This window comes from Trachurus japonicus, chromosome 18 (genome assembly GCF_045865225.1).
Source record: "Trachurus japonicus isolate A0001 chromosome 18, Traja_1.0".
Taxonomy (NCBI): domain Eukaryota; kingdom Metazoa; phylum Chordata; class Actinopteri; order Carangiformes; family Carangidae; genus Trachurus; species Trachurus japonicus.
In genome coordinates, this window is record NC_140924.1 from 30,357,611 (window position 1) to 30,379,303 (window position 21,693).

Genomic DNA, 21,693 nt, shown 5'->3' on the forward strand with positions numbered 1-21,693 from the left:
TACACTAAACATAGAGCTCCATTGTATTGAGTGAATGAAATGAGGTTCTGTGTAACATTAACAATTTAAGAGACATGTAATTCATTGTATTTTACATTTAACAATGTACTTGGACATCGGTGAAATAGATTTTTAATCACACATCTCTATGTGCACATTTCAGACTTCTTCTTTTTTTTTTAAACACATCCTCTCTCTTCCTCCTGCTGCTCTCCAGTCTCAGTCATTAGGAAGCAGGGTAGGTAGTGCCCCGAGGCACAAAAATAGACTCCTACTAAAGCCTCTCTGACTGATGACTAATCTATATCTCGATACTGCACTGTCCAAGTTCTCTCTGTGCCGTCCCCTTCATCTGCTGCATGTTATCAAGGCTGATTGCTCTTTGAAATTTTTTGGCATGTGATGTAGCTGCTTCTGCTGCTGCATGCTTGTTGTTGAAACTGTCATGTATGTAGCAGAACTGGAAGTACAGACTCTTCATAGTCGCTGCACCTGTGCCTGGCCCATGGGTGGTATAGTGTGACAGTGTATTCAATCAGTGCATGTTGGTTTTTCAATATGCAGGTTGGAATACACGTGCAGCAACAGCAACAGCAGAGCCAGTCTGCCCGGCAGCCTTTGAAAGTGGGCTGGTGTCAGATAAGGCTGCTGTATCAGCACACTTTGACTGTTCCCAAGCTGTACTGAGCCGCTAACAGAATATTCACTGCACACAGTGTTTGTTTTTTTTCTATAATAGAGCTGGTACAGTGCAGCTCTCTAAAGGGGGTAGCTCTCACTAAAGAGCTTAAATGCTGGTTTCTGTTGAGGAGGAAAATGTCAGAGCTCCCTCTTCTTATACAGAAATGCTGTTTTAATATCGTTAAAACATCCGTTGCTCCTTCATCTCTCTTCTCTCTTCATTCTTCATTCCCTGTCACCCGTTTTCTGTATTTTTACCTCTTTTGCTGATTTAGCAGAGATTCTGTGAGGATGGAGAGCCAGGCCTGCTTTTCAGTGCTGGACACTTTTAAAGAATCCCCCTCTATTAATCAAATCTGCTGCAGCGGGTAAATCAAAAAACGGCCACCACTGAGAAACTTGCACAAGACATTGCATTGTGTTTTTTTCTGCTTAATCAGAAAGTCAGAGTGTTTTCTCAATGTCTAATTGTTAAAGTTTTTAGCTGTCTCTTGTGTACCTGAAATGATTATTTACTATCACGCCTCCTCACCAGAGTAGACGCCTTTAAAAATATTCCTTCTGAATCTGCACTTCACACACTCAATCATAAGTCCAAGTACCCCGGGGATGTTGCTGCTTGACAAATGGGCTTTCGCTCGGGGGCTCTCAGCAGCTGCCAGGTAAAGTTCAGTGGTGATGAAGTGCGAGTGGCACAAACGGGGCCACCAATGAGCAGCCTGCTCCCAAAAAGATCAGTGTACCAAAACTATCTATTGCCAACAGCAAGGCTGCAAAGTCGCCTTTTGTAACTGTGGAATAACAAAACCTCTAAGAACTGCAATGTATGTTAAGAGCAGCAACACCCAATGAAATACAAGGATTTATCCTGCCTGTGCCCCACTATTCATTCCTTTTGAAATATGTCGAAATGTATTTTTTTTGTCTTGAACTCATTTTGTTTGAAGTCTTAAAATTTCCAAGTGCAAGTTACATCTCAGATTAACCAATATATCAACAAGATAAAACGAGAAATACGGTAGATGGAAGAATTGTCTTGAAGCCAAAAAAATGGAAAAACTGGGAAATATCACACCACACTGAGGAAATGCATGGAAACAATCAATACCAGCCTTCTAAAATATTTGAAAATGATTTTGTCTAAAGCAGAATAAAGGACAAATTTTACTCTGAATAATATGTCCAGGTTTCCACTTGTAGCAGTTTCTACCTTTTTTGGGGGAGGCTGATTCAGTGTACACATACTGTACTGTATATAGATACTGTGTATCTATATAGACTACATACTTTATGTAAGCACTGAGACTGCAGTTGTGTATAGTTGTAAAGGATATACCAGCAGAGCAGCCCTGCGTGGACCGGCTCAGAGACGCTGTCCATGGTGCTGCAGCTATGCGCCTCAGAGCCTCAGTATGGAGGAGGGGTTCAGTTCTGTACAGCTGACTGTATATGAAAATTACCTATGTATTATTAGACGATTTGTCTCGAGCCGAGAGACTTTAATATTATATTATATTTAATGATAAATCTCTTGATGTCAAAATGGTAACAAAATCTAAATGCGCGTATAACTGAGGTCACTTTATATGTCTATTTTCAAGCCTACAGATCCACTGTATGCGCTACACGTGCTGATACATTGAAAAACATATCTGTAAATGCAACCTATGTTCGCTTGCATGCTTTGAGCCGCGTCACTGAAAGCATGTATGAAACATCCACGTCTGCAGATCAGCACCTTCATAATGACTTGTTTACGTTGGGGTTTTTTTTTTTGTTCGTCATGTGTGGTTGTTGGTTGTTTAACCAACAGTTAAACTGGAGCTGGAGCTCTGGCTTTAATAAATAATGAAAGTGGACGGAGGGGAGCTGCAGCTGATTTGCTGATGTCAGGGAGCCAGTGCAGCATTTCATGGTGCAGGGTGGAAACGCGCGGTGCCATCTGCCTCGATCCGTGCTCTCAGCGAACCTCACACATGCGAGCCCGGCAAAGAAGATGCTGCCAACTCTCAAGATTTGGGCATTGCTTTTTGTGTCGCTGAGCTGCCTGTGTCAACCGGCTCATTTGAAGAAGGCTTTCCGATGTCCTTCAACATGCAGCTGTTCCAGGGAGTCTATCATTTGCGTCGGGTCCTCTTATGTCCCAAGGATATCCCCCAACGAGATCAATTCATTGTGAGTAAACCTCCCCTTGTGTTTTTTTCACTCAATATATAGTTAAAAATGTATTTACGTTTAAAATACTGCAATATTGGCATATGGGGATTGGTTTCTGCTGCCCCTGGCTGTATGTCTCAATGCACCCCATCTTAATAACAGCTGAGATTGAAAGGCATTGCAGTCCTGCCTTCACCAGTTAATGACTTTACAGCATTTTATCTCCTGTGGTAGCTTTCTGTTTATCATTTCTGCCTCTTCCTTTCAGGAGTATCGTCAATGGAACTTTCTCCGAGGTCAGGGAGGCTATGTTTTCTCACATGCCGTCTCTCCAGTTACTGTAAGGATACTTCATCTGCCTGTAGCACCTCTGTTTGATGAGATGTCATGGGCCACAGTTTACTTGTGGCAAAGGTTCCTATCAAAACAAAAATGCAAGGACAGATTGAGTCCAAAACTTATTGCAAATCATTGACATTTGAAGATTGAATACACCTTTCAATGTGGGTGTTGAGATGACTGACACTTCAGAATGTGTACAGTCGTATATAGCTGTGATACACACACAAAAACACTTATTAAAAATGAGAAATAAATTACAGCTTTGGCAGTTCATAGCAGAAATTAACTTTGGCTTGTATGCTATTGAGGTGCATATCGCTGTGACTAACTCTGTTACAACACAGATACAGTGATGCACCCTTTGAGTCTGTCTAATATGTGTTAAAGCTATTAGCTGGCAGGGCCTTTAAACAGAGTAGGCACTTGCAAATAAATAGTGAAAATCAAGTTTTGAGAATCTGTGCAGTCCCATGTCATATTGTACCTAACAGGCCGTCAGTCTGCTTTGTTTGATGGCAGCACAAACAAAGGCGTGGCAGATATAGAGCATTTAACCAATGGGATGACACACTTGATGAATTACATAGTGTTTTTCTGTGGGCTGTCTCTGTTGCACTTGAGTGGAGGGATGTGTTAGATCCACATCAGGCTTACTTCTTTATGTGAATTTGTGTTCTTAAAGGTGTTTTTCTTGATATTTCCTTTAAAAACTGTGCTGAAATTGTCAAAGAATAATTGTGTGCTATCGTGACTTTGTGTCCAGTCTTGATTTCACAGGTGTCAGCATTAGTAACTACACCAAGAGCATTCAGAGTTGACTCATTTTTTGCCTACTGATTGTGATTTAGCTTGCTTAACAATAATACAATCTGAGAAATGTCAGTGTCATCTTATCTTTATTGTTCATTCCAGGCTTTTGAATTCAAACTCTCTAACAACTATAAGGGATGATGCATTCTCAGGCCTTTCACATCTGGAGTACCTGTAAGTTCTAGTAATGTTTTCATTGCAAAGACATTCTTTGGATTACTGCAATAATTACATATCTTGCATAGATGCATGTGTGCTATTTACTTAAAATCTGTTGCTGGGTAAAGTTGTACACTTAAGTCTGACATAACAGAACGGTTTACTGTGGGCATGAGGCTATGTGGTTGGATGTTGGTCTTTAAGACTAGACAGGAGAGTATCGACTGTACGCCCTCTAGTGGCTTCAGTTTTTCTTCATAGTAAAAAAAAGTCAACGTTAAGTAATTTGTCAACATTGAGTTTAGAGGAAAATATGCAATTCAGAAACTGCACACAATTAATCAGATTCAGAATGCACAATGTGACATTCACATTCCTCCTCATTGACACAACAGCTGACTGTGTTCAATATGTGTATGAGTACTTTTTTCATGTGTTTTGGGAACAACACCATCGATAACTTGTATTACAAATTATAAATTATATCATGCCAAATACATTATTAGGTATGATGCATTGTTTTAATTCATACACATGCTGTAAATGAACATACTAAAGACTGCTCACAAATTCACTGTATTTTCTTTTTTTGTATCCTGCACAGGTTCATTGAGAGTAATAAACTGGAGACCCCGTCCAGATATGCCTTCAGAGGACTCAGGGACTTGACTCACTTGTATGTTTCAAAGACTGTTGAATACAATATTTACTGTTCATATGATGCTATTACTACAAGTAATTCTGACACATGCTATACAAAAGAATGATATTAATTATCCAGATATTTTAATATAACTGACTTCTGCACACTATCTCTAAACCTTGTCCTTGCCCATTGACTTGAGAAGGAATGATCATTTTATTACATGGATAGTTTTTGATATTTTGCTGCTGTTTCTAGATCTTTGGCAAACAACAACATCAAAGCCTTGCCTAGAGATCTCTTCATTGACCTGGACTCACTGATAGAGCTGTAAGTTTGTCTCTCAGTTAAGTAAGATGCATAGAATAATGTCCTGTATTGTCAACAATTTGTCAATGTGTAACTTTCCTTTCTCCTCCTTTTATTCTCCTTCACTTCTACCTTGTTTACTTAGTTTCTCAATAACATACAGTTCTGCCCTTGTACAGGGACCTGCGAGGCAATGCTTTTGAGTGTGATTGCCGTGCCAAGTGGCTGATGACGTGGCTGAAGAACACCAATGCCACAGTGTCAGATGTCATGTGTGTTGGACCAGAGGACATGAAGGACAAGCGCCTCAATGATATGACCAGCTTGCACAATGAGTGCATCTCAACGGGTGAGAAACACTTGAGCCAACTGGCCTTGTCCTTAGTCTTTCTGGCATCAGTATCAGCCAACTTACCCCTGACTTGCATAATATGCAGTATGCAGAAAGGGCAGAAGTGTTCTTTTCCCTGTTTGCCCTTTTAATATTGCCAACGTTGCTTTCATTACCAAGTGAATTTATTTATTTTTATTCTGAATGCTTCTTTTCACAGATTTTGTCCTCCATCAGTCTGTGGCATCCGAGTCTCTGTCTGTTGACACATTCAGTTATAAGAATGATGTCTATGTGACTATTGCTGCTCCCAGCATAGAGAGCTGCATGGTTTTCCAATGGGACCACATAGAAATGAACTTCAGGACTTATGATAATATCACAGGTACATCAGTGCCTTAACAACCTCCCAGAACATACTCAAGCTTTACACTCATGTTGTCAATCTAATGTATTTCATTGTTGCTGCCTTTTTAGGTCAGTCCATAGTTGGGTGCAAGTCGGTTGTAATCCAGGACCAGGTGTTTGTCATCGTGGCTCAGCTATTTGGTGGTTCCCACATCTACAAGTTTGATGAGGACCAAAGTAGGTTCAGCAAGTTCCAGGACATTGAGGTGTCCAAGATCTCCAAGCCCAACGACATTGAGGCTTTCCAGATTGGCACTGACTGGTTCTTTGTGATTGCTGACAGCTCAAAAGCAGGCCTGTCCACACTCTACAAATGGAACGATAAGGGTTTTTATTCATACCAGTCACTGCACGAGTGGTACCGTGACACAGATGCAGAGTTCCTGGACTTGGATGGGAAGGCACATCTTATTTTAGCAAGCCGCTCACAGGTGCCCGTGATCTACCAGTGGAGCCGGAACAACCAGAAATTCATCCTGCAGGGTGAGATCCCCTACATGGAGGATGTTGTAGCTGTGAAGCACTTTCGCATCAAGGGGGAGCTCTACCTGGCTATGACACGCTATATTGGAGACTCCAAAGTTCTACGTTGGGGTGCCAAACAGTTTGCAGAGATTCAGGCCTTACCGTCCCGAGGATCCATGATTCTGCAGCCATTCTATTTCAAAGAACGCTACTACCTGGCCTTGGGAAGTGACTACACCTTCTCACAGATGTACCTTTGGGATGATGACAACAAACTCTTTGACCGCTTCAAGGAGGTGTACATCCAGGCACCACGCTCCTTCACTGTGGTTTCCACTGACCGCAGAGACTTCATCTTTGCCTCCAGCTTCAAGGGAAACACACAGATCTTTGAACACATCATCATTGACTTGAGCTTGTGAGGGTCTGTGCCTTATTGCCCCTCCCACAATCAAACGTCTTCCACGATACATTTGTGAAGGGAATAGAATGGACCAGAGTTTTTTGAACTGGTTAATATCAACTACTACATAGTTTTCTTTCACAAGTAAGATCTGGGCTGAGTAATGTTGGAATCCTTTGAGTTTCTTAAGGTCTCTTGACTATTTCTCAATGGCCTTGTCCCATTACCTGTCCTCACAGCCTTTCAACTTTCAAAGATAGTTGCATTTCTGAAATTGTACAAAGTACTTGGTATCAATATCCTGCTGACATTCCTGAGGGTGGAAAAAATTTAGATATAATTTGTTCAGTTTGGATGTTTAGATGTTTAATATCCCCCCATGTTAATAGTTTTATACTAAAATCAATGGACCAGGACCTGAGAGAGTGATGGTGTTAAGTTTTAGTTTGTTCTCATTTTGGGCAACTGAAAATGAAACAGAGTTGGTTGCCACTTACTTCCTATCCTCATGGCCTGTGATAATGTACAGGATGTTGCCTTCTGGGTTCTGATGGACCCACAGTGCCTCCCTCTGGCCGTGATTAGGTATCACACCCACATGCTTTTGTCATACAGGGAATGTCTTGAAAGCACAAACCTTTAACCATAAGAGCTGAGATGACAGTCATAAGAGTGTAGTTGTTTAGTGGGAAATGTTACTGTGAGTGCTATAGATTATACTGCACACAGTAAAAAAAAAAAAAACAGAAGGGGTTGTTTTAGGACTGGATATAGTGAACACCTTCTCAGACAGATGTATATGAATAGAAAATTCCCAGTTAGATACCCTATTAGTTCAATGGTACTTTCAGTGGCAAGGTAGATAGAAGCTGTTTTTATCCATTAAGTTAAAGGACCTGCATTTAGGTGATGTCAGGGAAATGAAACTTACTGATGTTGTATGTGAAAATATAACTACAGTTATTGAACTACTAACATAACCAAAAGAGGCTCCTCACAGTTGAAGTTAGTGGCCTCAAATAAATACATTTGATAGAGGGCATACTTTGTCCAAAACTGAAGAAAACACGTTGTGTAAATATACTCACAAGCTGGGAGACTTTTTCAAGCTTTCTTTGAAAATACAGAATGTTGACTCACAAGCTAAAAAAAAAAATGTACATAAAAAAGGCCATTCATTTGCCACTATCTGTTTATCACACAAAAAACCAAAACAGATCTTTGCACTTACTTTTAAAAAAAAGAAGAAAATGTTACTGCAGCTTGCAAGAGCATGACATTCAAAAAAGGGTGTTTGCCAAATTCTTTTTAAATGAACCTAAACAAAGTCAAAAGTCTAAAAGTGCTCCTACTTATTAAGTGAATGGTATTGCAAATAAAAAAGACATAAATGGAATATGCAAGCTTTACAACATGCAGATTCTTTTCTATGATTTTGTTTTAAGCATATTGAATGTTATTCTCAAAATATACTGTAAGTTTAATCAGTTGTGTATCAAAATAAATGTGTAAAGAATATGATAGTGAAATGTGTTTTATCATTCTGTGCTCTTCAGGATTTTGAAATAATACTGAAGTCCATTTCTCCCTGCGTTATGGTTTATGGTTTTAGTTCGTAGCTCACAACTATACAGTATATTGTCATAAACTCCAGCTACTGCAGGAGGATAATTACTCAAGAAATCTCTGAAAAACATCATACTGTATCATTATACTGTACTGTATACTACACCGTTATTTATGATCGAAATTACAATTTAAATTTTCAGTTTCTATTTTATATTTTAGTGAAATGTAGTTATGCATGGTATTTCTATTTATGTGCATTTGAATATAATTGCTTACTGTGTACAGACTGGGTGTTTATGTAGACTAATATGTATTCATGCATTATCCCTATACTGTAGTTAGGTACACTGTATTATGATTGATGATATCCCAATAACCTTTGCTGTTGAGGCAGAGAAGGTTGTATGTCACCCGAGATACAAAAATAAGGGAGAATAATTCTCTGTGCTTGATTTACTCGTGAGCTTATAAGCTAAAATGAAGGTGTTATTATTTTTGTAATATTTGATCTTCTCACATTCAGAATACAGTAACAGGGCACTCAGAGAACAGTGTGGTTACTTCAGGAAGAATTGAAACCTAAGACTAAAGTGTGGGCGGAGACTTAGGTCACTTCCTGTATAGGGGCTCGGGCCTCTGCTGGAAACGGAGGGAGAAAAAAAAGAGTATGAGAGATATGGAGAGATGGAGAGAGACAGACAAATACAGAGCACAGTATGTTAAGTTTCAGGATATGATTCATACTACAGTAGAGACTCCACGGTAAGTTATTTTCAATACATTCCTCTCAGTTATGATACAGTTTAATTCTGGCAACATTAGTTCTTGTGTTGAGGTCTGTTTTACTTAAAGATTGTTTTGAGATTCCTGCTGAAATAGACAGGCTCAGGCTTACAGCCAAACTCGTGATTAGGAGTAAAAGGAAACGGGTGGTCGAGTTTATGGATATAGACAGTTTCATGTTGTGTGTAAAAACATAACAGAGAAACAGACTTCAACCTGTTTGAATGTGCTATTTGAGATTCCCACTCAAATAGCATTGTCTTCCAGCAGGCTAAGGCTTAGGGCCTAGGTTATGATTAGGTGTAGTGCAAATAACTGCTTGAGTTCAGGGATAAACATCAATGGGGAAACAGACTTCAACCTGTTTGAATGTGGAAGTCTGAAGTCTTAACTGTGGTGTGGCAGACTACATTCATATCTAAATGACCCCTTAACCTATTGCAACACTAGCCATAACCATGAAAAATTAGAAAATAAAATACAGTGATATTCAGATCTCTCTGGGTAGATTTGATTTGAACTATCATATAAAGTTACTGTATACACAGTTATGAACTTCTAAGCTAAAAAGAAATCTCAAAACATTTTTCCTGTTCGTCTAAAGGTTAAAACATTTCAAATACAACAATAATATTCTATACCTTCTAAGCTTGTACAAGGGACTTGTACCTGGAGCTCTGGCTCTCTACCACCAGGCCCTGAAGAAGACCATGATGGTCAGAACCGGTCTGCACTTTTTCTATTGTTTAAATATGCCCTGATTTACAGTATAAAAGGCTTTTACACATTATCCTTGGCTCCTGCTAGTGAGTACCTGAGGCAAGTCTAGCGCTTTTTCGTTCTTCATAATAATAATAATAATTCATAATTGTTTTGTCTTTCCACAGATAATCACATCAACCAGAAATGAATATTTTCACACAGTTTGAAGTGACCATTCAACCAAGTGAAACACATCCTATAATTCAGTGTATAATCAACAAAAACCTCAAGAAGCTCAAAAAATCACTGAAGGATGGTGACATTCACAATGCCTTCCCATGTATTGAATGGAAGGATTTTATCACCCCACTGATTGCTGCTGTTGCTAATCACACAGAAGGTATTTTCTCTTACCTTATTCAACAGGGTGTGGACCCAAATGCTGCTTCCCAAAATAACTTGACACCTTTGCATTATGTGTCAATATCTCGAGCACCTCTAATATTTGTCAAGAAATTGCTTGAAGCAGAATCTAATCCCAATGGATGCTCAGGGCAGCGATTCACACCACTGCAACTTGCCATCATGTTTGGCAGGGAGGATGTTGTGAAAGAGCTCCTATCTGCTGGTGCACAGGTAACAATGTTACCTGCTACAGATCCTGAATGTCTTGCTCTCAGTGAAAATACAATCCAGATGATTCATGATTTGGCAGCCAAGGGACATGAGCTATGCTCCAAAATCAAACCTTTTGTGGAGATGCAAATAGCTGCGCGAAGGAACCCAGTGGAAGAAGTGTTCAGAACCTTTGACAATTACATGTTGTGTCAGAATCCTCAGAACCATCTGACCATTATTGAAATGCTCTTTAATGCAACTGGTCCACGTAAAGAAAAATACCGCAAAGAAAGTATGAAATGGCTGAAGGATAATGTGAACTCCTACATTGAAGGGGCAGTGAGTCGCTTGCCAAACCTTATCCCTGAAGCTGTATGTGTGGCAATTGAAACGTTACATGCAGTTTTCTGCACAATGAAAGAGATATCCAATGGTCAAGCTCTAGCTATGATCCCCCAACTACTGGAACTACTTGGCTCAGAAAAGAGACCTGATATTTGGAAAAACGTTCAGCAAACACTTTATGTGATCACACAGAAAACAAAAGGCATAAATGAATGGGATGACAGTTTTATTGAGAAATTATGCAACACAATTTCTCCTTTTGTGAATGAACTATTTTCCTCTGACATTAGAGTCTACACATATGGCATATTTGCAAACTTGCTCTCAGTTAAACATGCTGTTGAGACTTTTACACCAGTGGGAATAACATCAGTGCCTGAAGACATACTGACATTTGCAGATATGCAAAGAGATGAGAAGCTGAAAGAAGTGCTCAGACGACTGAAACATCATTTCAGCGGAGAATGTGAGGATGATACAGTCTCATCTGAGTCCAGGAAAAAGAAGAAAAGGAAAAGTAAGAAGAAGAAGTTGGAAAATCATGAGGACCCAACTGATGCAGTTTGCAGTGTTTCATCTGATCTAGCAGCAGGTCCTGTTCAGGAAACAACTACAAATGTAAAGCCATCTCACTTCAATCTCAGTAAATCACAGGTGACACAAAATTGGTCTCCAGTCAGCAAGAGGTGGAAGGAGAAACTAGAGAAGCTTGTGAGCACTGATGCAGGAAAACTCACCAAAATTAAAAGCATTACTTATGTGAATGATGCAGAGTTCCGCATAGCGAAGGGAAGTGATGGGACTGAAGTCTTCTTGGGGCTGAGAGAGGACGGCACTGAAGTTGCAATCAAGAGAATGTCTAAAAGCAACTATCAAGTGCTGAAGAACGAAGAAGGACTTCTACGACTTCCAGAGCTTGATCATCCTTTTATTGTCCGATACATTGACTTTGCAGAGGACGAGAACTTTGGATATCTTTGTCTTCAGCTCTGTGAATACACCTTGGAAGAGTATATCGGAAAAGTTGATGACAGTCTGCTGATGAAGGAACTTGTCAGGCAGGTTCTTGAAAGTTTGAATGTGCTTCATAGTCAGAATCCTTCAATTCTTCACCGGGATCTCAAACCACAAAATGTTTTGATTGGTAAGTCAAAGATAGAAACATACCGAAATGATGAAACTCATGATCTGAATTTCAAAAAAGCAAGAATGATTCAGTTTTTCATTATGATACTTGGTATGTTTTTTCTCTATATGATTTGTCCTGCAGATGTTAAAGAGAGAGCCAGGCTGGCTGATTTTGGCATAAGCAGACGTTTGCTCAAAGGCCAAACAACTTTACGTACATCCAGTGCAGGAACTAAATGCTGGATGGCCACGGAGACTTTGGCAGGAGAAGCCGACATACCATACAAGTCCAACACTGATGTACAGGTCAGTTTTCCAGCTACACAAACCTAACTGATGACATGGTGAAGAATATTTACCTGACTGTTTATATGTTGTATTTATTGTTAAGGTGGCAGGGATGCTGATTTATTATATCCTCTCTGGAGGACACCATCCATTCGGTGATAAACCCTATGAGTATGAGTACAACATTCATGAGGGGAGGTACACTTTGGACCATGTTCAAGACGTTGTGGCAAAGGATCTCATCGAGTGGATGATCCAAAAGGAACCAAAGGAAAGACCTAAAGTTCAACAATGTCTGAGTCATCCCTTCTTCTGGACCTGTGACAGGTGAGGGAGGAATGTTGATGGACTGATGATCAATTCTTGTTATTATTTTCTGTGGAATGGTCCAGAGTGAGATGGTTCTACATTTACTGAATTGATATGCACAAAATGTGATTCAAACAGTCTTTCTCATACAATAATTGCTGATCTTAGTCCCATGTTGATGTTTTCACTCAGGTCAATGTGCTCATACTTTGAGTAGTTACACTTATGGAGGTTGAAGGCTTATTTGCCGATGATACATCGGAGGGCAAGTGTGGGTTCAGTGTCTTGTCCAAGGACACTTCGACTAGAAGAGCCAGCGGGAAATGAACCACTGACCTCCCGGTTAGTGGTCGACCCGCTCTACCTCCTGAGCCACGCGTATATAATTTTTTTTTTTCTTCAGGAAGGAGGATTACCTGTGCAACATTGGTAACAGACCAGAGGTGACAAACTGTCGACAAGCTGACAATGAACTGATGTGTTCACTGGAAACATGTGCTGAGGGAAGATCTTTCAAACCATGGAGAGATAAGGTAAAAACAACATAACTACTGTAAGTTATATCTTTTGTTCCTAAATACAACAGGTGTGATTATTTGTGGTGTTGCAGGTTCCACCAGAGGTGCTGCAGGAGATGGACAGCAAGAAAAAAGCCTACCCTGAAAACACATTGGGATTACTGCGCTTCATACGGAACCTCCACCAGCATTAGTGAGTAAAACAAAGATGAGTCAGTAATTACAAACTAGACAAAATAATGTACATAGTTCATCTTTTCCCACATTATGATTACATTAATTACTGTATATCAATTATAAAATTGTCTCCTTCCTTTGCAGTGCCAGGTTTGTAGATCAAGTTGATGTGATGACAACATTTCCTGATCTCTTTGGGTGTGTTTACAAGTTTGCCAAAGACCGAGGATGGAATTCAGAGGCTCCCCTAAAGAAAATGTTTCATAGAGGAGACATCACCACCAGCTGTGTAATGTTGTCCACAGCCTTGGAGGAGCAACTTGTTTTCCCAGTTCAAGAGTCTGATCCCAGTGACATGAAGTGATATTGGATTCAAAAAGGATTAAGGACTGCAAACATGACTTTTCACTTTGACTCGACCTTTGTGGCAAGAACCGCTCAGATTTTGTTTAAACCTTGTCTGTATTATGAATGGGTAAGAAAGGGTGTGAAATATTTCTCCTTATATCATATGATTTCATATTTTTTCAGCGCTGGGTTTTCTTTCATTTTCATCGAGGTCTCTCTCCATATATGACTGAAAAAGGGTGTGGTAGCCCCTGGTTAATTTTCATAGGCCAAAGTGCACTAGTAGTGACATTAAAATCATCTGCTTTTCCTTCACATGAAATATAGACACAGATTTGAAGGATGTTTTAATAAAAGAAGCAATTTCTTAAATGCCCTCTCCAATGAATTTAGACAGTGTGTTTCCTACATAAAAGGTTGGATGTACAGTAGGCTATATGTAAATGTCATCAAGCACTGTCATGTTACGATACTTAAATGTTTTTCTCTAGTGTATAATTTACACTGTGTCATTTTCAATAAAGTTATATTTTTATTTAGATTTTCTCTTCATTTTTGAATATGGGATATAGAATTTAACGATAATGATTAGCATGTGTCAAAGTTCATGTCTTTTTCGTAAAAGTGACCTTGATTGTAAAGAATGTAGCTTGCATTATGACCTATGGTAACATCCTTCAGAGACTGAGATAGGCTAATACTGGTTGGCCTTGCATTATTGTAGGCTTTATGGCATTACAAGGTCATCCAATATTCTTTATTTATTTATTCATCTTACTTCTACAGAGGCAGTTAGGTGTCGTGTCGTCAGACTGTGTGGGAAAGGAGGTGAGAGGTGAAAAACGACGACCAGGAGTGCCAGCAGGCAGCAGCCATTTGCGTGCAGGCATGTGGACATGAACATCTAAGCACCCCTCACTGACCTGAGGACACTCTTTACTACATACTTCTAGCACCCTCTAAGGGACATAGTGTGCAACACCTTGAACAGCAGGGCGCTATCTAACCTGACACCCTATTAATCTTACTTTAACATTTGCTGTGCTTTTCTCTTAAACACCACAGTGTATACCCTGTATTGTGATTGTTAATGTCCCAACAATGTTTCCTTTTGAGGAAGAGAAGATATACCACCTGAGACACAAAACTAATGGGGAAAAGTTCTCTGTGCTTGATTTGCTCATTAGCTGTTGTCAAAAAACTGAATGAACTAAAATTATCATATTCTTCTACTATTTGATCTTCTCACATTCAGAATACAGCAACAGGGCACAGAGAATAGTGCGTGCAGTTACTTCAGGAAGAGATTAAACATAAAACAAGTGTGGGCGGAGTCTTAGGTCACTTCCTGTATGGGGCTGGAGCCTCTGCTATAAACAGAGGGAGCAAAAAAAGAGTGAGAGATAGAGAGGGATGGATCGAGAGAGACGGACAAATACAGAGCACAGTATGCTTAGTTTGAAGATATAATTTAAACTACAGGGGACACTACAGTAAGTTATTTGCCCTACATTCCTCTAATAGTTTCTACAAAGTTAAATTCTGGCAACATTAAGTCTTGTGTTGAGATCTGTTTCACTTTCAGATGGGTTTGAGATTCCCATACAAAAAACATTGGCTTCCAACAAACTAAGGATGAGGGCCTATGATTAGGAGTAGTAGAAAGTGGGTGGTCGGTGGGTGGTTTACCGATTGGTTCAAGTTGCCAGTCTTAAAACTGTTTGAATGTGGAAGTCCAAAGTCTTACCTGTAAGGGCAAGGTGTGGCACTCCTATATCTAAATGTCAACATAGCCTATCTTTTGCAATGTTTTATCAGTAAAACATTTCTGTACTTTGTCAAGGGAACTGTGAATCACAGCGTAGTTATCATGCAGATAGTCTCTGATGTTGGTACTTTGAATTATCCACCTAAATACAATAGTTGTAATGGAATTGCAGTGAAGCATTGCAAAGCAAAAACAAAGCTAACCTTAACCATGAAAAAATACACTTGAGAATAGAAAATCCAGCCACATTCATTTATATTGAACTATCAAACAAAAGTCACTATATCCACAATAATTAACTTTTAAGCTACAAAAAGAAAGTAACTTTTTTGTCCTGCTGGTCTAAAAGTTAAAATGTCATCACATATAATAATAATATTGTTTTATCCCCCACAGATAATCAGATGAGCCGGAAATGAATATTTTCAGACCATTTGTGACCTTTCAACCAGGTGAAACACATCCTATAATTCAGTGTATAATCAGCAAAAACCTCAAGAAGCTCAAAAAACTGCTGAAGGATGGTGACATTCACAGTGTCTTCCCATGTATTGAGTGCAATGATTTTATCACCCCACTGATTGCTTCTGTTGTAAATCAAAAGGAAGATATTTTCTCTTACCTTATACATCAGGGTGTGGACCCAAATGTTGCTTCCCAAAATGCCTTGACACCTTTGCATTATGTGTCAATATCGCGAGCACCTCTTACATTTGTCAGGAAACTTCTTGAAGCAAAAGCTAATCCCAGTGGATGCTCACGGCAGCCATTCACACCACTGCAACTTGCTGCTATCAATGACAGGGAGGATGTTGTGAAAGAGCTCCTATCTGCTGGTGCACAGGTAACATTGTTATCTGGTACAGATCCCAAACAAAATATGCAAAATGAAAAGATTGTAAAGATGATTCACAACTTGGCCTCGAACGGACATGAACTAAGCTCCAAAATCAAACCTTTTATGGACATGCACTTGGCTGTGCGAAGGGACCCTGCTGAAAAAGTCTTCAGAACTTTTGACAGTTACATGTTGTGTGAGGATCCTCACGACTATCTGACCATGATTGAAATACTGTTTACTGTAAGTGGCAAGACTGAAGAAGAATACCGCAAGGAAAGTATGAAATGGCTGAAGGACACTGAAAATGTGAACTCCTACATTGAAGGAGCAGTGAGTCGCTTTCCAAACATTCCAAAGCATAATGTACATCTGGTAATTAAGATTTTACATGCAGTTTTCTGTACAATGAAGGAGATATCCAATGATCAAGCTCTAGCTATGATCTCCCAACTACTGGGACTACTTCGCTCAAAAGAGAGACCTGATATTTGGAAAGATGTTCAGCAGACACTGTATGTAATAACACAGAAAACAAAAGGCATAGATGAATGGGATGACAGCTTTATTGAGAAATTATGCAACACAATTTCTCCTTTTGTGAAGGAACAACATCCCTCTGACGTTAGAGTCTACACATACGGCATATTTGCAACCTTGCTTTCAGTTAAACATGCTGTTGAGACTTTTACATCAGTGGGAATAACATCAGTGCCTGAAGACATACTGACATTTGCAGATATGCAAAGAGATGAGAAGCTGAAAGAAGTGCTCAGACGACTGAAACATCATTTCAGCGGAGAATGTGAGGATGATACAGTCTCACCTGAGTCCAGCAAAAAGAAGAAGAAGAAGAAGAAGAGGAAAAAGAAGAAGTCTGAAAATCATGAGGACCCAACTGATGAAGTTTGCAGTGTTTCATCTGATCTAGCAGCAGCTCCAGTGCAGGAAACAACTACAAATGTAAAGCCATCTCACTTCAATCTCAGTCAATCACAGGCGACACAAAAATGGTCTCCAGTCAGCAAGAGGTGGAAGGAGAAACTAGAGAAGCTTGTGAGCACTGATGCAGGAAAACTCACCAAAATTAAAAGCATTACTTATGTGAATGATGCAGAGTTCCGCATAGCGAAGGGAAGTGATGGGACTGAAGTCTTCTTGGGGCTGAGAGAGGACGGCACTGAAGTTGCAATCAAGAGAATGTCTAAAAGCAACTATCAAGTGCTGAAGAACGAAGAAGGACTTCTACGACTTCCAGAGCTTGATCATCCTTTTATTGTCCGATACATTGACTTTGCAGAGGACGAGAACTTTGGATATCTTTGTCTTCAGCTCTGTGAATACACCTTGGAAGAGTATATCCCAAAAACTGATGACAGTCTGAAAAAGGAACTTGTCAGGGAAGTTCTTGAAAGTTTGAATGTGCTTCATAGTCAGAATCCTTCAATTCTTCACCGGGATCTCAAACCACAAAATGTTTTGATTGGTAAGTCAACAATAGAAACATAGTGAAATGGTGACACGCAATTATTCAATTCGTAATTATGATGCTTTAAAATGTTTTTTTTCTACATGATTTGTCCTGTAGATGTTAAAGAGAGAGCCAGGCTGGCGGATTTTGGCATAAGCAGACGTTTGCTCAAAGGCCAAACAACTTTACGTACATCCAGCGCAGGAACTAAATGCTGGATGGCCAGAGAGACTTTGGCAGGAAAAGTCGATATACCATACAAGTCCAACACTGATGTACAGGTCAGTTTTCCAGCTGCACAAACCTAACTGATGACATGGTGAAGAATATTTACCTGACTGTTAATATGTTGTATTTATTGTTAAGGTGGCAGGGATGCTGAGTTATTATATCCTCTCTGGAGGACACCATCCATTCGGTAATGAACCCTATGAGTATGAGTACAACATTCATAAGGGGTGGTACACTTTGGACCATGTCCAAGATGTTGTGGCAAAGGATCTCATCGAGTGGATGATCCAAAAAGAACCAAAGGAAAGACCTAAAGTTCAACAATGTCTGAGTCATCCCTTCTTCTGGACCTGTGACAGGTGAGGGAGGAATGTTGATGGACTGATGATCAATTCTTCTTATTATTTTCTGTGAAATGGTCCAGAGTGAGATGGTTCTACATTTACTCAACTGATGTGATTCAAACAGTCTTTCTCATACAATAATTGTTGATCTAAGTCCGATATTGATGTTTTGACTTAGGTTATTGTGTCCATATCTACTGTATTTCTAAGCAGTCACACTTAAATGAAGGTTAAAGTCATATTTGCCTGTCTTTAAGCCATCTCTATGTAGCAAAACATGATTTATATAATTGTGTAGTGATGTCAATTGAAACAATGCTGAGAGTTTGAAGTCATTTTTGCCAAGATGTCTGTTTTGGGTTTAACTATTGTCACATCATCATGTCATCAAAATGACAGTGCTAACACATTGATGTGAAGCAGTTTACCACACTAGTTTAGCATGTTAACATTTCCTACTCTTGGCGAGAGAGGAACTTTTAAAATGAACAAAACTGCTATGTATTTCTTTGGATTTTTTAGTATTTGGAATTGAAACATTCTTTTCTTCAGGAAGGAGGATTACCTGAGTAACACTGGTAACAGACCAGAGGTGACAAACTGTCGTGAAGCTGACAGTGAACTTATTTGTTCACTGGAAAAATGTGCTGAGGGAAGATCTTTCAAACCATGGAGAAATAAGGTAAGAGGAAGATAACTACTGTAAGTTATATCTTTTGTTCCTACAGTAAATACAACAGGTGTGATTATTTGTGGTGTTGCAGGTTCCACCAGAGGTGCTGCAGGAGATGGACAGGAAGAAAAAAGCCTACCCTGAAAACACATTGGGATTACTGCGCTTCATACGGAACCTCCACCAGCATTAGTGAGTGAAACTGATGAGGGCCTCAAAACATTATCAAAGATGAGTCAGTAATTACACACCAGACAAGAATAATGTAGGTAGTTCATATTTTTCTACATATCATAACATTAATTATATCAATTATAAAATTGTCTCCTTCCTTTGCAGTCCCAGGTTTGTAGATCAAGTTGATGTGATGACAACATTTCCTGATCTCTTTGGGTGTGTTTACAAGTTTGCCAAAGACCGAGGATGGAATTCAGAGGCTCCCCTGAAGAAAATGTTTCATAGAGGAGACATCACCACCAGCTGTGTAATGTTGTCCACAGCCTTGGAGGAGCAACTTGTTTTCCCAGTTCAAGAGTCTGATCCCACTGACATGAAGTGATGTTGGATTCAAAAAGGATGAAGGACTCCAAAAATGACTTTTCACTTTGACTTGACTTTTGTGGCAAGAACCGCTCAGATTTTGTTTTGTTTTTGCAGGAAAACTTGCCATTTTATCTGCTGCAGCTGCACCTTTGGATGAGCATGCCATATTTCACAAAAAAAGTAAAATTGCCCAGTAAAGAAAACTTGTGTTTTGTTGAATATCTCCCTAGTCAACCAGGGGATTTTATTTTTTTCAATGTGAAAAGTTCTACTTAGGTGTTGTTTTGAATCTACATTTGAAGTTTTGTGCAAACCCTTTTTCTTCTGTGAGTTAGCCTACAGCTTTTGATCAGGATTGATCATGACCATAGAGGCAGACTTTACCACTAAAGGCCTACTGTATACACCCACAATACTAAACATCAGCAAAAATGTACATTTTGTCAACATTTATCATATACCAACAATAATTAAGTATGTTATGATGACTTTGGCTCTGATATATTGGAAAATAGCCTAAATGGAAGACCAGAAAAATAATTTTTAAGCCTTCCACTGAATTTCACTTCATGTATGATGATAATAAAACATAACAGTAACAAAGTGCTTCAGAATAGTAACAATAATTATAAAAGATGAAGTAATAATAATGATGATATATCTTTTTCATTTAGCCTATTAATTTTTAAATACATTTCAACATATTCAGTGCAGCCAACTTGTTTTATGAGACACACCTCTTTCTTTCAAACTTTTAATGCATTTAATACCCATGTCTGAAAATATTTGCCATGAAATCGGCAATAAGGGGCGGGCGCACTGGAAATGTTGGAGCGGCTGGCTCGACTACACGAAAACGAGAGGTGGCTGCTGCCTTGACCGCTGTCAGTCAGCCCTTCCTGCACGAGCGATAGACGGCTCACGGCTGCAGGCCTGCCCAGCCCGGAGCCCTGTACCGATATCAAATTACACTTTCAGACCTCTGGCTGCTATTGGCTTAACAAGCCCGTCCCACACCAATCAAATCCCGAAAGGAGCGAGGGTTGACCAGTGTCTCCGCCGCTGCGTAAGTTGACAGCAAAACTTTTTTTTCTATCTGAAGGACACACACGTTTTGATGTAAACTAGATTGCAACTCGCTGGGTACCTTTCCAAGGTAGGATTGAGGCTTTGTTTGTGCCATAACTACGTTTATTTTATGAGTTAATGAATCAGGAAGTTGTCAACGGTCCAAGCCGTCTGCGTCGAAAAAAGTTTGTAGTGTCGAGCATGGATGTACAGTATTATGGGGTCGAGGCGCCGGGAATCAATATCAGTGCAGCAGATGATTCGTTGAGTTGTTTTAGTTTGTGTTATTAGACATGCCTGTAGCTTCTAGAAATATTCACACAGGGGCTACTTGCAGATTGTTACGGTGTCGCCGTAACTGAAAAGAGGATGTACCTACAGGCAGCTACTTACTGCAGGACTTGTTGATGTGTAATGAAACCTGCATTACATCCTGGTGGCAGGAAGCTGACAAGGTGATGTGGTTGACAGAGGGCTTTCTAGGGCAAACCGGTCAGAACTGGATGTCATGGCCGACACTGTATTAAAGATAGGCCTACTTTAAGCCGTCTTTGACTGTATGACATTACATCATCTTAGTCAGATGAGAGATGTGAAGACCAAAAATGCCCATTACCGCTAATGACATAAGTTAAGTTAAAGCAGAAGACAACACAATCACACACACGCATCATACACAGAATACACAATAACAACAACATTGCACAATCCGTTAAAGCATGTATAAGTGAGTAAGAGCAGCAAGGTCTAAAATAAGATTTAAAAAATGTAAAAGTAGCATGGTCTAAAATAAGATTTTAAAAGGGAGAGACACTATCCCATGACAGAAGTTAAGAGAAGCCAAGGCTCATATAAGTTTGAGAAAATGTCTAGGACAGTATTTTCATTTATTCTATACTACCAGTGTGTTATTTAAAGATAGATAGATAGATAGATAGATAGATAGATAGATAGATAGATAGATAGATAGATAGATAGATAGATAGATAGATAGATAGTTAACATTGATGACTAGTTGATAAAATAATGAATTAAAAATAGGCAGTGGCTGCCCCACAACATTAAAATGACCAGGGTTTCTTCTATAGCCATTTGTTAATGAATTGATGCAGACATAGAATATTTATTAACACACACAAATAGAATCCCTGGTCTTTATAATAATACAATTTGCCCACTAATTAAAGATGGGGACAAAATAGTTTTTGCAATCAGGCTAAAATCTTTTGTATAATATTACACTAACTTCATATTCTTGTCTTCC

At 39.4% G+C, this 21,693-nt stretch overlaps 3 protein-coding genes across 3 annotated transcripts; all 3 read left to right on the forward strand.

Moving 5' to 3' along the window:
• Nucleotides 1–2,464: 2,464 nt before the first annotated feature.
• lgi2a (leucine-rich repeat LGI family, member 2a) lies at nt 2,465–7,938 on the forward strand. The gene is made up of 8 exons (XM_085759482.1): nt 2,465–2,856; nt 3,107–3,178; nt 4,093–4,164; nt 4,754–4,825; nt 5,051–5,122; nt 5,281–5,450; nt 5,653–5,817; nt 5,910–7,938. The coding sequence occupies exons 1-8, from the start codon at nt 2,594–2,596 to the stop codon at nt 6,725–6,727; spliced, it is 1,704 nt and encodes a 567-aa protein (XP_085615608.1). The 5' UTR covers nt 2,465–2,593; the 3' UTR covers nt 6,728–7,938.
• A 975-nt stretch (nt 7,939–8,913) lies between these two features.
• On the forward strand, nt 8,914–19,445 carry LOC146969626 (uncharacterized). The gene is made up of 7 exons (XM_085759489.1): nt 8,914–9,039; nt 15,658–17,585; nt 17,688–17,851; nt 17,937–18,160; nt 18,698–18,827; nt 18,910–19,010; nt 19,158–19,445. The coding sequence occupies exons 2-7, from the start codon at nt 15,677–15,679 to the stop codon at nt 19,375–19,377; spliced, it is 2,748 nt and encodes a 915-aa protein (XP_085615615.1). The 5' UTR covers nt 8,914–9,039; nt 15,658–15,676; the 3' UTR covers nt 19,378–19,445.
• LOC146969627 (uncharacterized) lies at nt 8,933–14,030 on the forward strand. The gene is made up of 7 exons (XM_085759490.1): nt 8,933–9,039; nt 9,948–11,869; nt 11,996–12,159; nt 12,245–12,468; nt 12,854–12,983; nt 13,061–13,161; nt 13,290–14,030. Exons 2-7 carry the CDS (start codon nt 9,967–9,969, stop codon nt 13,507–13,509), a joined length of 2,742 nt encoding a protein of 913 aa, XP_085615616.1. The 5' UTR covers nt 8,933–9,039; nt 9,948–9,966; the 3' UTR covers nt 13,510–14,030.
• Nucleotides 19,446–21,693: the final 2,248 nt, after the last annotated feature.

Bases quoted from the DNA above. Each gene is read 5' to 3' on its own strand.
- lgi2a (XM_085759482.1), top strand. From the start codon at position 2,594: ATGGTGCAGGGTGGAAACGCGCGGTGCCATCTGCCTCGATCCGTGCTC. The intron at 2,857-3,106 runs GTGAGTAAACCT...TCTTCCTTTCAG, and splicing joins CCCAACGAGATCAATTCATT to GAGTATCGTCAATGGAACTT. The intron at 4,826-5,050 runs GTATGTTTCAAA...TGCTGTTTCTAG, and splicing joins CTCAGGGACTTGACTCACTT to ATCTTTGGCAAACAACAACA.
- LOC146969627 (XM_085759490.1), top strand. From the start codon at position 9,967: ATGAATATTTTCACACAGTTTGAAGTGACCATTCAACCAAGTGAAACA. The intron at 12,160-12,244 runs GTCAGTTTTCCA...TTTATTGTTAAG, and splicing joins AGTCCAACACTGATGTACAG to GTGGCAGGGATGCTGATTTA. The intron at 12,984-13,060 runs GTAAAAACAACA...GTGGTGTTGCAG, and splicing joins TCAAACCATGGAGAGATAAG to GTTCCACCAGAGGTGCTGCA.
- LOC146969626 (XM_085759489.1), top strand. From the start codon at position 15,677: ATGAATATTTTCAGACCATTTGTGACCTTTCAACCAGGTGAAACACAT. The intron at 17,852-17,936 runs GTCAGTTTTCCA...TTTATTGTTAAG, and splicing joins AGTCCAACACTGATGTACAG to GTGGCAGGGATGCTGAGTTA. The intron at 18,828-18,909 runs GTAAGAGGAAGA...GTGGTGTTGCAG, and splicing joins TCAAACCATGGAGAAATAAG to GTTCCACCAGAGGTGCTGCA.